Source organism: Mytilus galloprovincialis, chromosome 14 (genome assembly GCF_965363235.1).
Source record: "Mytilus galloprovincialis chromosome 14, xbMytGall1.hap1.1, whole genome shotgun sequence".
Taxonomy (NCBI): domain Eukaryota; kingdom Metazoa; phylum Mollusca; class Bivalvia; order Mytilida; family Mytilidae; genus Mytilus; species Mytilus galloprovincialis.
Window position 1 is genome coordinate 47,606,415 of NC_134851.1, and position 14,212 is coordinate 47,620,626.

Consider the following 14,212-nt stretch of genomic DNA (forward strand, 5'->3'; position numbering starts at 1 on the left):
CAAATACGACTAAGGTAATTTATGCCTGGGATGAGAAAATCCTTAGTATTTCGAATAATTTATACTTTTGCAAATAGTGCTTAATAAAAATGATCATTGATATTCGTGTCAACAACGAAGTACAAACTACTGAGCTGGTTACAACCTCGGGACAAAACGTCCACCAACAGTGGCATCGACCCAGTGGTGTAAAAGTTATCAAAGGTACCAGGCTTATAATTTGATACGCAAGACTCATCAGTGACGATCAGGTCTAAATCGTTTGAAAGCCAAACCGGGATATAAAGTTGAATAGTATTGAGGACCCAACATTTCCAAAAAATTGTGCCAAATACGGCTAATATATGTTTGGGATAAGAAAAATCCTTAGTTTTTCGAATAGTTAATATCTCTCCTGTTTTTAGTTTAGTTTAAACATATTTATTTAGAGTGGATTGGGGAAACAAGTTTTTCAACTTTCTCCTGTTTTTGGTGAATGTAACACATTCTAGTAAAACAACTTTGTATCAACATTTACAAAAATAAAATTATGGCATAGGAAAAAGAATCATAAGGCATCAACATATTTAATATATTTCAAAATAGAACATTTTCAGTAGTACGGTAACAAAGTTGTTTTAAAGCTTTCTATGATTTAGCACCAGGACTCGATTTTTTATCACCACTATGGTCAGAATCTTTGGTTTGTTCTGTTTTCTTATCATTGCATCCATGTGTTTTCGTATGTTTACTTAAATGATCACTGCGCATGAACCGTTTATTGCATATTGGGCAGGCGAATCTTTTTTCGCCAGTATGTGTCCTTAGATGGCGCTGTAATTCATCAGAACGTGTGAACCGTTTACCACAAAACAACCAATTGCAAACAAAAGGCCGTTCTCCGGTATGCCAGCGTAAATGGGCTTTTAAATGTGAAGTCTTTCCATACACCTTGCCACATCCGGGAATATGACAGCTGTGCATAGCTTTCTTTCGCAATTGAGCAGCAGCGGGCCCAAGACGTTCTGCTTCTTGACAATTAGGACAATCACATGTAGCACGCCCATTAAGTCTTCTTTGGTTTTTAGTCATTGGCACATTTCCTAGAAGGGGTCTTGATAAGAACGGATTCAAGCTTGATGCTGTAATATCACTTTGAGGTGTAAACATAGATTTGTATCCATCTTGTAACATATGCTGGCTTGGTTGCATGTAAGGATTTGAACTGGTTCCTAAATGCGATAATGAATAGTCAGAAGTAGGGTAACTTTGCGGAAGTTGTGAATGGATGGATGGTGCCGTTACAGGTATGTCCGAATACCAGCTAGAGGGTGACGAATGCATATCCCACCATGAAGATGCATGTCCATTTGGTTGTGCATTTTCGCCTTTCATGTGAGTAATGTTCATATTGAGTGACCAAGATTCGTATGAATGTCCATTAACCGGAGGTATTCGAGAATAACCATTCCCAAACATTGACGCACTAGCACAATTATCAGACGCCATCTTTGGTGGATATGTAGGGGACGGTGTTTCGGATATTTGCTGTGACATACCACTTGATGGATGAATCCAATCGTTGCAAAGAGATTGTGATGTCATTGCAGGTGAGCGTCCATAGCACAAAGAAGGCACTGAAACTGAACCATTTAATCCGGGTAACCTTGAAGACGACAAATAAAGAGGATCCGGTGCTGACACTGCAGCAATCGGACGTTTCCATGGATGAAATCCCTTACTTTCGGACAATGGCGAAGGACATCTGTCTCCAAGTTTGTTGTATTGTGCTGCTAACATAGCCAGAGGTGCTCCTCCAAGATGATGGTGATCCTACAAAAGAGAAACATTAATTTCAATGAAAGAACTGCAATAAAAATATATTTAAAAAAAGAAGCATACGCTCCACAGAGCTTTTAACAAACACCAGACACAAGAACAGGACTGCCACTTACGCTAGACACCTCGTCATATGAGTAATTTAACATTGTCTAGCATTGTCTTGTGTTTTTAATTCTAATAAAATTGAGGCGCAAAATATTTGGTAATTAAAAAAAACATATTTTAGTTTTATATGCGAAGCTTTTCTGGCTAAAGCATGCCGCCCCATCTTGTAATTCAAAGAATCGATGTCAATTATCGAACAGACGGACGGACACCAAAATTGAAACCTACTCCAAGATCGGGTATAAGAATAGAGAAAACGAACAACTGGGAACATAGAATAGCAATATAAGGTATTTCCTTTACTTCTTGATTGATCAAGTGCGTGAAATTACATGTTTAGAGAATTTTCCATAAAAGTATATGTTGTTCCTGTAAGCATTAAGATATCATTTGAGATACGCCTTGAATTATTAAATTTTCCGATTAGTGTAAATTGGAATAAGCAACAGATATCAGGAAACAAAATCCTTATAAGTTTTGTTATTAAATTAAATTATTTTTCTGCATATATAGAGAAAAAAATGAATATTAATAATAAATTAATCGATACAGCCTTTTGGTACTGATTGAACCTATTCCATCCTGTTTCACACAATCTCGCTGTTCAATATGACATTTTGCTGTCTAATTACAATAAAAGCGATTCAAACTTTCATATTTGTTTTCATCTTTAATCGACCAGAAATAACATCCGCCATGATGAAATTGCTATAAGTTATTAAACAGCACCTCAAAGCTAGAAAATCACATATGGATAGTAGGTATAGAAGAGATCTTTAGAAGTCTATTTCTTTGCTTTAAAGTATTCATCAAAGGGCTACAATTTTGTGGTACATTGTAGTAAAATGTAAATTTAATGCGGGATAGTATTGTCCGCCATTGACCTGTGTCATTTCGAGGTACTATTCAGCGCGGGACTGTAAAACAGGATTTGAGAATCCTTTTAATCAGATTTTTCACGACATCAAAAGATAACACGTTTTACTCACAGTGGGTACCGATATTATGGGGAAAACGATTCAATGCTGTTTACACCCCATTCATCTTCCGATATAATTCATATAATAAAGAAGTTATCATGTTATGGTTTGGAATTCAAATGACATCGCCATTATGTGGCGCGGTAATAATTTCCTTAACACTTGACCTTTAGTAATAACTATTGAATACAACGGCTCACAAATCATTCCATAGAGGGCTCCCAACCTAACAGATATAGACCTGCAGGGACGTTTTTATCCTTAAGCAGTTACTGCGTTTAATGTCAAGTAAATAGGATTTAATCTATTTCAGTTTATTTCTTATTCAGTGAGATAGGAAGAAGTCTGTGACATGCTTGAAATTTCAACAAGAATCTTTTAGTTTTATTATTTTGTTTTTATATCAGAAAAGTCAAAATTAATCATCTTCATTTACATTTGAAAAAAAATCCTTTTTGAGGAATTATTGATATCATAATTTTGATTTTTAAAAAGCGGCACAATGCCACAAACTTTGGATCTAGATGGATTTGGCTATTTTGTTTATAGGTCCGTTTTGGTTATATATCTCTTCAACTGTTTAGATCCTTATCGATCTTTTGCTTTCAAATATTCGGCTTTGGGCGTTCCTGATTTTGGTAAATTCAGAAAAGCGCTTCGGACGCATGGAATTTATAATGTGCTGTTTTCTTTTTTTTGAACTATTTTGAAGTGTTTACTTTATTATAATTTATTATGCTTCCTAGCTTTGCCAAATCCAATGAGTCACTTATCCACAAAAAAAAATCAACGGTCAAGAATGAACACAACTCTACATGTCATCGTGTAGCAATCAACAATGAGCAAATCCGATGTAAGAGCCTTGTAAACTTAGAAATGGTAAACTATGAAAATCTCAAAGAAAACAAACGACTGGTTAAAGCTTTTATAAACGTGTTGTTATGCGAAAGCAAATTTACAGATCTAACATTGTTGAGCTGATGTTTTGACAAATTATTTATTTAAATTGTATATAGAACAGATACTGGTTGTGAACTGTTCCTGTCAAGATACCAATGAGTCAACGTTTCAAGTTTGGTAATAACTGTATGTACCAAGTTTGACCTTCGTGTGTTTTCTTATACTACGTTTTATTGTGTGTACTTATATGTGTAATTTCTCAGACCTTCCGTCCCTAGTGGAACTGATGGAGTATTTCATGATTTCAATACAGGCAAAATATCTTACAGTTTGCTGAAATTGCTGCTATTACTGTGCCGGCAATATATTTCGAAATTTTAAGTTTGTTGATATAAATCATAAAGTGCAAATGTAACATATTATATAAAAACAAGATAAGCATAGAGATAAATAATCCTTTTGCTCTTTAAATGTTATACATTTATTTTGATAAATCAATCACAATTTGTTGAAATTGAAGAAATCAGTTAAAAAATCTGACTCAGTAAGAAGCTTGTATCGTTAATTTTTTACGTTGAAGTGTCGCTTACGATCTTATCAAAACTACTGATTATTAAATGATTATAAATTATGTTTTTATGTCCTCAAGTTCATCGCCAGCTGCGCTCCACCTCTGCTTAAATGTTCGTCTTTTTGAATTAGTGTCAATTTTAATAATAGTTAATTTAAACGATAATAATTTTTCTGCAAAATTCGGCATTTTATTACAGATTGAAAAACTCCAGATCGCATTTTAACTTTTGGACATATAAAAAAAATGACAAGATGTCGCTCAAACTTAAAAAACTAAAATATAGTTTATGATCTTTTGACGCTTATTATCGTTTCGTGAAAAATATAGGCATCATGCTAATGATTACAGAACGAAAAGTTGGTTGTTTTTATTTAACTAATTGTTTTGCACAGACTTGGAGGCAACTTTGTTGGAATATCATGTTCTAGCAATTTTAAAATCTAGCAAATTTATATCAGTTGGTACAAAATATAAAATAGTGCAAAAAAAATTAACCAATGTCAGGGAGATTCTATCTTAATCTAAACTTTTGACTTCCACGGCTTAAATTACAATAGAAATATCAAAGATAAAAAGTTTTTGGTTTAGCTACAAACTTTAAGATTTTCTATGATATTTTGATTTTGTTCCATGGTTTTTCTCAAGGATTTGTATACAAGAGTCTTAATATACCAATCCTTGTTCCATATGTATAATGTACAGCTCAACTATTCAGCTTTTTTGTAGCTAATTAGTGGTCGGAAAAATATGCAAATGCACAGGGACTACTACTTGTATAGGTTAAAAGACATACTGGGAAACCATTTTACTTGTATAATCATGCAATTTAAATTGTCATTATATGATTTATAATTATAAAATTTATCGGCCTACTGCCTCCTGCCAGAACAACTTTTTTCGTCATGCAGGTAGTAAACTAGATTCAGTAAAATCAAATATATTTCATACACTATACAGAGAAATGTCTTGACTTTAACAGTGCTTAACAAATTACATCAGGTCTTTGATAATAGATTTTAATAACAAAAAATATCCACAAAATGAGTAAAGCAAGACATTGGCATTTATGGTTGGTAGGTAATACAACTATACATTTTTAGGCCTTATATAGAAAACGTACAATACATTTTTTTTTTATCTATATGACGTGTTTTTTTTCCCCCAGCAGTTAACATTTATCATTAAGCACAATATTATCAAAAATTCAGAGAGAAGAAGATTAAATGGTATTATACATGTTGAAATAGACATTACACCTTTCAAAGTAAAATATAACGATTTCAATTTCTAATAATATTTTATCATTTTTCACAGAAATTGTTAAAACATCAAACATTAAGGGCAGGATATGTATTGGTTGTCCTGAACACTTTGTATGATCTTATTTGTTTTTTAATCTTGCAAAAGAAGTGGCATTAAACAGGCAGTTAGCTTATGTCACCGTCTTAGATTTGCTACAAAACTTAATACATGCATTCCATATAAATTTTATTTTAATATGTAATTGTTTTAAAATCTAGAAGAAATTTCATTTTTCTAATTATAAGATATCCAGAACATAGTCCAATATTATTATTAGTATTGTTAAATAACTCTCTTCCTAGGGTTAGGGTGTTTTGTTAACACCTATATTCAGATCGAACACCGATAAAAAGTATTGACAAGATTTTTTGCCGGAAGGGACACGGTTACCTGATTCGGAGATCCCAGGTGGTACATCTTTACTTACTTTAAACTATATTAAGTACAATTGTGCCTCAAGGTTGCCACACGCAAAAACATCGGCGCTTTAGATCACATCTTATCTGAAGATGTTTAATTTAATGAAAAATTAGCTTACTTGATTACTTTAACACTCAAATGAACAGCTTTGTATTGGGTCTATAGTAAATATCTTTGATCCGTAAGTTGAAATACGGGAATTAGATAAAAAGTTGTAACTTAAAAATAATTTGAATTTTTAATTATTAAAATGTTTGATCGTTTTATCCGCATTTCTTTCTTGTTGATTTAAATGAAAACAGCGGTTGAGTAAAGTTTGGGGAACGGTTATTTCCACCTATGTAATTTCGCTGTCGCGAATTGATCGGAACGTGAGGGTGTTTCATTATTATAAATTAATACATGTTTAAATGCACAAATAAACATGCATATATAGTTAAACATTCTGATGAATTAAAGGTGTGCTGAATGAATTCATAAATATTTTTTTTTTGCTGCCATTTTCACTCAATATAAGACGAGTGAGAAATTCTTGCTCACTGAATTCACTAAGGACATGTCGCATGATTGCCAATGAAGCAAATACACACCAGAGACCAAAATAAATAGATGTAACTTTACAGCCTTTTACAATGAGTAAAACAATTACCAGTCCTCGGCATAACAAAATCCAAAGCAATTCTAAGGAGAAAACCATCGTTTGTTTTAGGTCTATTTGTTCAAATGTTTGGTTGTATTGTTTGTTCGTTTGTTTCGTTTGTTTCATTCTACATGTATGTAAATTTGCACATTGCATCATTATAATCTTATAACATTAAAATGGAAGATCAGCTAGGAATGTTTATGAGACAAACATTGGATTAAGGAAGTTAGGAATTATGGGTCATCGTACACTAGACCTTCAGCATAAGGTAAACTATATAAGGTTCCTTAAGGTATCGAGATGCCTTTTGTTGGTCTCATATGTACATGATGAGGAATATTCTAACACACGTGCATGCCGATCAATCTGAAATCGGGATCAAATATTTAATATAATATTTACCTAATTTTCATTTTTTAATAATTGATAATATAAGAAACTTATATTTTTTTCTTTCATTATAAGATATGAGTGAAATTGCACAGTCACTATCACCGTTTTAGTCGTTTAAAATGTCAAATTACTGTTTCTCAAAAGTACATTTATACATTTAATTTAAATGCTGTCTTTATCGTGAAACACCATTAGGGAATTGGTGATAAATTAAAAACTATCAAAATGTTAATATTTTGTATTTAGACAAAATTAACTGTTAAAATTCCCTATAAAATTGTTAAGCTATTTCTATTGAAATTTTAAACATCAGAAAATTATATGTGACACATGTTTCAGATTTTTATTGTGTGTATCTTTTAAAATCTCCTCAAATTCGTGACCCCTGAAAGATAATCATTTCTACTTTATCGGTTAATATTTCTTCTACTAAATATTCCAAACAAATAAAATAAGGTTCACACAAGTGCAAATACTAGAAAAAAAATACTCGAGATGAGGTTTGTAAAAAAATTTAAATGAAATTGTAATTCTATCTTTCCGTTGAGGAATGAAGTTTAAACACAAAAACGAAAATGAAAATATTGGATTTGTAAGGTGTTTTAAATAAATAGACTGCTTCTCATCTCCTTATAGAATTTTTTTAATTGGATTGAAAATAAATTGAAATGTGCTTGAAAAGACCATGAAAAAGGGTAAGGTATAATGAATCATTCACACACACTGAATTCTTTTCTGAAGGTTCATCAGGAAAACTGATCGAACAAGTAGAAAAATTATCTATGAAATTGCAAAGACTTGAAAAATACTGAAACATTTTCACCACACTGGATAAATGATTGAATAAGTAGAAAAATTATCTGTGAAATTGCAAAGACTTGAAAAATATTGACACTTTTTATCAAGGTGTTGGCCACTGAAGATATGATAAATAAAGAAATAATTTCATACATAAATAAATAATTATGTTGACCGTTACAAGAGATAAAATAAATATTCCAGCTCTCCCTTGACACCATCTGCGAGTATGGTCTTGAGGAAACGATGATAGTCCGTCGGAAGGGGACGATAAATGGCTGACCCGTTTCAGTGAATTTTGAATAAAAAATTTAAACATCAAATTTGAATGCTATGTTACCATTTAGCAAATACTGTTTCTATAGCTTTATATCTAATTTAGTTTATATAACTAAGTTTATAACTTACTCGGACAAAATTAATCCTGGGAAACGGTAGTATGAGTATATGCTAAAATATATATTACTGGTTAATCTAAGATACATTTGGTTATTTGTTATGTCCCTTTAGACATAGAACTCTTCTGGATTTATGGTCTTATAGATCATAACCTTTTTAAATTTTGGGGTTTTGAGCGTTTCTTGGGAAGGTAAATCCAGAGAAGCATTTTAGCTGCACGAAAAAAATGTCATAATCATTTTATACAATATCATATGACGTATGTTATCAGAAAAAAATATTGTAATAAATTCTTCTGTCATTTTCAATCAACACTGAAGGTTTTTTTGTCGAACATGTGCTTTCCATGTGTTATAAATTGTAAAGTAAACCAATCTGAGTTACGAATAAATTAAGCTGATAGGAATATGTCAATGACAGAGCTACCAAAAACGTTTAAAATACCAAAGACATCCCGAACTGTATGTTTTGGAACTATTTCATTAATGGTATTTATATGATATTTTATGCTTCGTCAAGTCTCTCTTGATTCTACAGTTAAATTAGCACTATCAACAATAATTTGTTATAATAGACTAACAACAGAGAATTATTAATTTTCATAAAACGCCATTAAATTCATGCATAGGTTGCCTTTTTACTTTTAGTTTCATTCTAACCTATCCCATCAACGAACATGAAACTGAAATATTTAATTAGGATATAAATTAAAGAATATTACCATAACGGGACATGGTCGAATGTAAAATAAAATTATACTATATAAAAAAATATGTACATTTTTTTACAAACCTATTCGATTCTCAGAAACTTTCCTGTACCAATTATCAAAAACTTTCTCAGATATCCAAATGTTTTATTTGTTACGAAAAAAGTCATTAGTTTTACAAATGTTATTTTAAAGACTCTTAAAGCCCTCCAAATACTGTTTTAAGTAGACTTCAAACAAACTAGTAGACAAAAGGATCTTAGCAGTCACTCTTTCAAAGCTATCTCTTCAAGAAAATCAAAATTAGTCCTATTTTATCTTAGTAGTATTGGTTAGTATTATAGGTGTATTGCGTGCGACGCACGGAGCATAATACTTATTTGAACCCGACCCGATTAACAAAAGGACCAAGTAATTAGTGGTGCCCCTTGCCTGATAACCTCAGATATAATATTATATTTGTGCAAAGCGTGAAAAACCCCGTAAATGGAGAACATAGAAGTTCAAGCTTATAAATCGGCACCCCGATCGGTACGGACTTAAATAAAGGGTATACAATTTCATCAGACTGCTAACCGGAAAAGTTAGAACTTGTTGTTTACAAAACAATTACACGAAATTTAATCTTGTTTTATTTTTTATCAGTATACCTCTTATGTAGTAAATGCGTTTTCTGTATTGTGAATTTTACGAGTTTAAACATTTTAAGATAAATTTAAGTTTTGGTTGGACACAGGTGTTTGTAATTGGCCAAAATATACAATGATATGCATTTTATTCTTTGAAATTTGTGTCTTTGATATTTTTAGTTTTCTTTTTAAACTTTTCCACAAAGCGAAAATAATGATCATCCGTAATCTTGTGTATTTTGCTTTAGACATCATTTTCACATTTTTCAAAATCATTTATAAATAAAATTCAACTTGAAACTACAATTGAAGTTTTAAAAATTCGCTTTACCAGGGTTCAAGTACTTGTTGACATAGATCTCTATTTCACAAAACAAATTTTGTAAGATATATTTTAAAAGAATATACAATCGTTTTAAGTTGTCTATTTTCTAGAGTGTTTTTGTTGTTGATAAAGGGGTTAAAAGGAGAAATAAAGAGATGAAGGATCAGAGCTCTGATGAAGGGTATAATTCATTGAGACAGCAACCCTACAACTTTAAGAATTTGATAATTTAATAAATTATATTCTTAAATTAATGAACATTTCACATTTTCCACAGACTTGATTGTTGATGAGAAATTAAGATACAAACATTATTTTCCCCAAAAAATAAACCATGCATGTGCGTTCGAATAATGGATGAATGGAATATTGCTTCAAAATTAAACGAAAAAATAACTGATCTAGCGAATAATTTTTAATTCATGTCTTCATTAGATATCAAAATAGTTCTTGTCATTTGTCTTGCGTATACATATTTCTTCAATATTTAGTTAGTTCAAAGCACATAACACTCAAGAAACACATACTAACTCGTTAGGTGTCAAGTGCACAAAAGTCGAAGTGCAATAGATGCTTAAGTATGATGCTTGTTTTAACTGCGCATCTTTTTGATAATCAAACTGTGAACAAACGAACGTCCATTTCAAAACAAAATAATTATTTAAAAAATCGATGCGAATACACTTACCCCAATTATAGTTGCGGCCATGATGAAATTTGTATAAATAATAATGTATAAAATTATCCTTGTTTGTCATCTGCAATCCATACCAACAAAATTAAGTGTTACATATCTCGCAGAAGTACATATTAAATTTGTTCAGTCCCACCTTTTCCCCGCCCGGTATTTACTCCGTGTATTACTATAGCTCAACCAATAGCCGCCTCAAGCGCAGACATAAACCTGATTGACAAATTCATTTGGAAACGCCTCCTTTTCATTAAAATCATCCTTCCGAATAGAAATGGGATTATTTATGGTTGCGCAAGATGATAGTTGAGCGAATCAATTAAATTAATTTATTACAATATTATGAGAGTTAAAAGTGACTTTTGTTGATTGAAAAGGGATAATGATAGTTTTAAAATTCAATATATGACATATTTTCAAATTAAGTTGTGATCTTGGTGTAATATATATATCCTTGTGAATTGTACAAAATGTCCGTTTGTAAAATTTTACACATATTTTATTACCTAAATTGTACTAAAGTCCCCGTAACTTAAGCTTAAATAATATGTGCATTTTGGTGACTTCAAAGCAAATTGAATATACATATGTTGCAGAATATTGGTATTTGTAATTACAACTATTTATTAATTTATTTCTTTCGACATGGAATTACCACACAATAGGAAATTGTACATTTGGAAAGCTCTTAATTGAATGATCCGTCTGGGGTGTTACAAAGTCCAATATAATAATTTGTATTTACTTTTATTACTATTTTAACAATTGATTATGCAGGTTTTCCCGGCGTTCCTTTGACTCATACATATATTTATTAATCTATATATTAATTAATTCTACTAAAAGTCACTTGTTGAACCTCTTCAATTCATTATATTCTATTTTATTTTCAATATAGAGATCTGCATGTATTATCTATATAAGACACATTAATAAATACAACTGCATGTTGAACATTTACGTAATATTGTATTATATTTAAAAACTATTCTGCATTTGATAGTTGGTTTGGATAAAAGATGTTCGAATATGTTCGACAAAGAGCAATCCGAAGACAAAAACCAAAAAACATTTAACGAAGTGAATATTCAACGCACAAACAAGACCCCTAAAAAGATGTCTGAGGAATTATGAGGGTCTGTTATGGGTATCTTCTTTTTTTTATCCTTTAATTTTCCTCATTTTTTATTCTATTTGGCATATTTTTTGCTATTCTTCTTTTCGCAGTTTATTCTTCATTTTTGTCTTTTAATTTCTATTCTGTAAACCCCAAATATATATTGTCAAATATATATTTTTAGAGAATATGGAATTGGAAAGAAATTTTCAGATTACTAACAATAAAAACGCGTATATAGAGCATTATAATAAATCTACAATAAGCCATGCTATATACTAGTCTTATTTATTTTTGTGTTATTTGGTCTCTTGTGCAGAGTTGTCTCACTGTCAATCTTACCATTCTATCTTCTTTTTTGTAATAATATTATTAGTAACATTGTGTTAGTGACCCCATATATATCACGTTATAGGGGTTTCAAGTTGCAGTGTTAGAATATTGTCTTTATCGATGGTTTATTTACTTGGTAAAGTCGTTGAATTGGACAAGAGACAGTAATACCAATCCGCTATTTAGTCAAGTGCCAGTCTGCCTAAGAATCAGGCAGTGGTGAAAACATGACCAAAAAAATCCACCCTATTTGACATTGATTTCTGTTCATAATATGTAGTTATGCACAAAAATAACATTCATTTCCATTTTCTGTTCTGGTAATAGAAGATACAATTTGGATGAAATGCACTAGAAATTAACAAATAAGGGGAGATAACTCTGTAATTTGCTGTCATTCTAATCATGTTTTAATTTTTACCTAAATTGCCTGATTCTTACAAAGACTGGCACTTAACTAGAAGCCTAGAATCACTTGATAAAACTTAATATAGGATAACACTATACGGGTGTCGCATGTGGAGCAGGATCTGCTTATTATTCTACAGCACATGATAACCCAAACTCCAACCTTTTATTGTGGGGTTCATGTTGCTCAGTTCCTTTAGATTTCTATGATGTGTGTTGTACACTTTTATTTGTCTTTTGGCCGTTTTTCGAGTCTTTTTGTCATAGCATTGTAAGTTTGTGTCCGACTTATAAGTATATGCATATTTTTGCCTCTCTTTTAAAAGATATCATATATTATTTCCGTAGTAAGCGAGTCTGGTAAACTCTATTCGTCGAATCTTCACAAGAATCTTTTAAATTGGATAAAATAAAGATAAATAAAAAATAAATAAAAAAAACTTGCAAACAAGTAATTCTCCAACTGGCCGTATGTGCATGTGAAAATATCAAAATAAAAAAAAAGTTGGTTTATATTAAAATCAAATATAAGGTTGTCATTGTTAATTGCAGATTTTTACCGATATTTCGGGCACAACTCTCTTAGAAGAAATGTAACCCTTTACTGTTGATTTAAAAAAGGAGCCTTGCAACAGTCTAAAATTCCACATAGAATCCTAAAGACCCCACCATGGTACCAGATCATATTCCAAAAAGTACATCTCCAGAAACATTTCGGTATAATTGGTCTTATCTTTTTAAATTCTTTATTAAAATTTTAATAAGTAGTTTTCAATTATGCCAATGAAAAGAATAAATTATGAATGAATTGTATATAACGTATTTAACAAATAAAATGGCAAGTGTATTGAATTTTTGTTTAATTTTGACACAATTTAATGCTAAGATTCGCCAGGTAGACGCCTTCAAGAGCTCAGTCTATTTAGTATTATTGGAATGATATTGGAAAATCATTATATATAGAGAAAAATAAAATATGAAGGGCGCATTGTTTTGTCTAGGACAAAAGTTCTGAATTAGCTGAGCTCGTTAAAGTTTCGACATAGTGCTGTATTGTGAAAAAATGTTTGCTCAAGTGGTGTTTTTGACAAAGCCTTTGCTTCTCAGCTTGAATATGATGGGATGGGGGTCAGCTTTTAAAAGATCCTTTACAATTTTTATACAAAACAAATTTTCAAAAATATTATTGAAATTTTAAGTCAATACTTAAATTCAACATTATATAAAGAAACTTTTTTTTATTTTAACAACTAGAAATGAAATTGAAATTAATAATGAGTAATATATTGAGGCACGAATAGGATTTTCTTTATATTTTTCTTGTATCACCAGAAGAAAATTAAACAAAGAACCTAAATAGTAAACCGTGTGTGTGTGTGTGTTGTAATTGGGTACAAGGGATTCACTTCAAAAATTGCTTCTATTGCTTGAACAGAAAAGTACTAATTTAATCCAGAAAAACAAATGCAAATCAACAGTGCAAATATTTAAACATATTTTCCAAGTGTAGCATGCCAAAAGTTTTCCTAGTTTTTAGCAAAGTTTGGGTATTCATGACAACAAAAATATATGAACTCAGAACACTCCATATATCAAGGCTTGAATTATTGGTAGTTTGGCTCGAGCACAAGTGTAGCATTGTACCAAACTGCCCAGGGGCGGATG

At 31.1% G+C, this 14,212-nt stretch overlaps 1 protein-coding gene across 1 annotated transcript; it reads right to left on the reverse strand.

Annotated features, from left to right (window-relative positions):
- Positions 1-550: 550 nt before the first annotated feature.
- Positions 551-10,843, reverse strand: LOC143058434 (transcription factor Sp9-like). Its single transcript, XM_076231920.1, has 2 exons — positions 10,687-10,843; positions 551-1,812 (listed from the first exon to the last, which is right to left on the reverse strand). Exons 1-2 carry the CDS (start codon positions 10,705-10,707, stop codon positions 628-630), a joined length of 1,206 nt encoding a protein of 401 aa, XP_076088035.1. The 5' UTR covers positions 10,708-10,843; the 3' UTR covers positions 551-627.
- Positions 10,844-14,212: the final 3,369 nt, after the last annotated feature.

Coding starts and splice junctions, on each gene's coding strand:
- LOC143058434 (XM_076231920.1), bottom strand. CDS start 10,707: ATGGCCGCAACTATAATTGGG. Junction 1,813..10,686: donor TGGCCGCAACTATAATTGGG/GTAAGTGTATTC, acceptor TCTCTTTTGTAG/GATCACCATCATCTTGGAGG.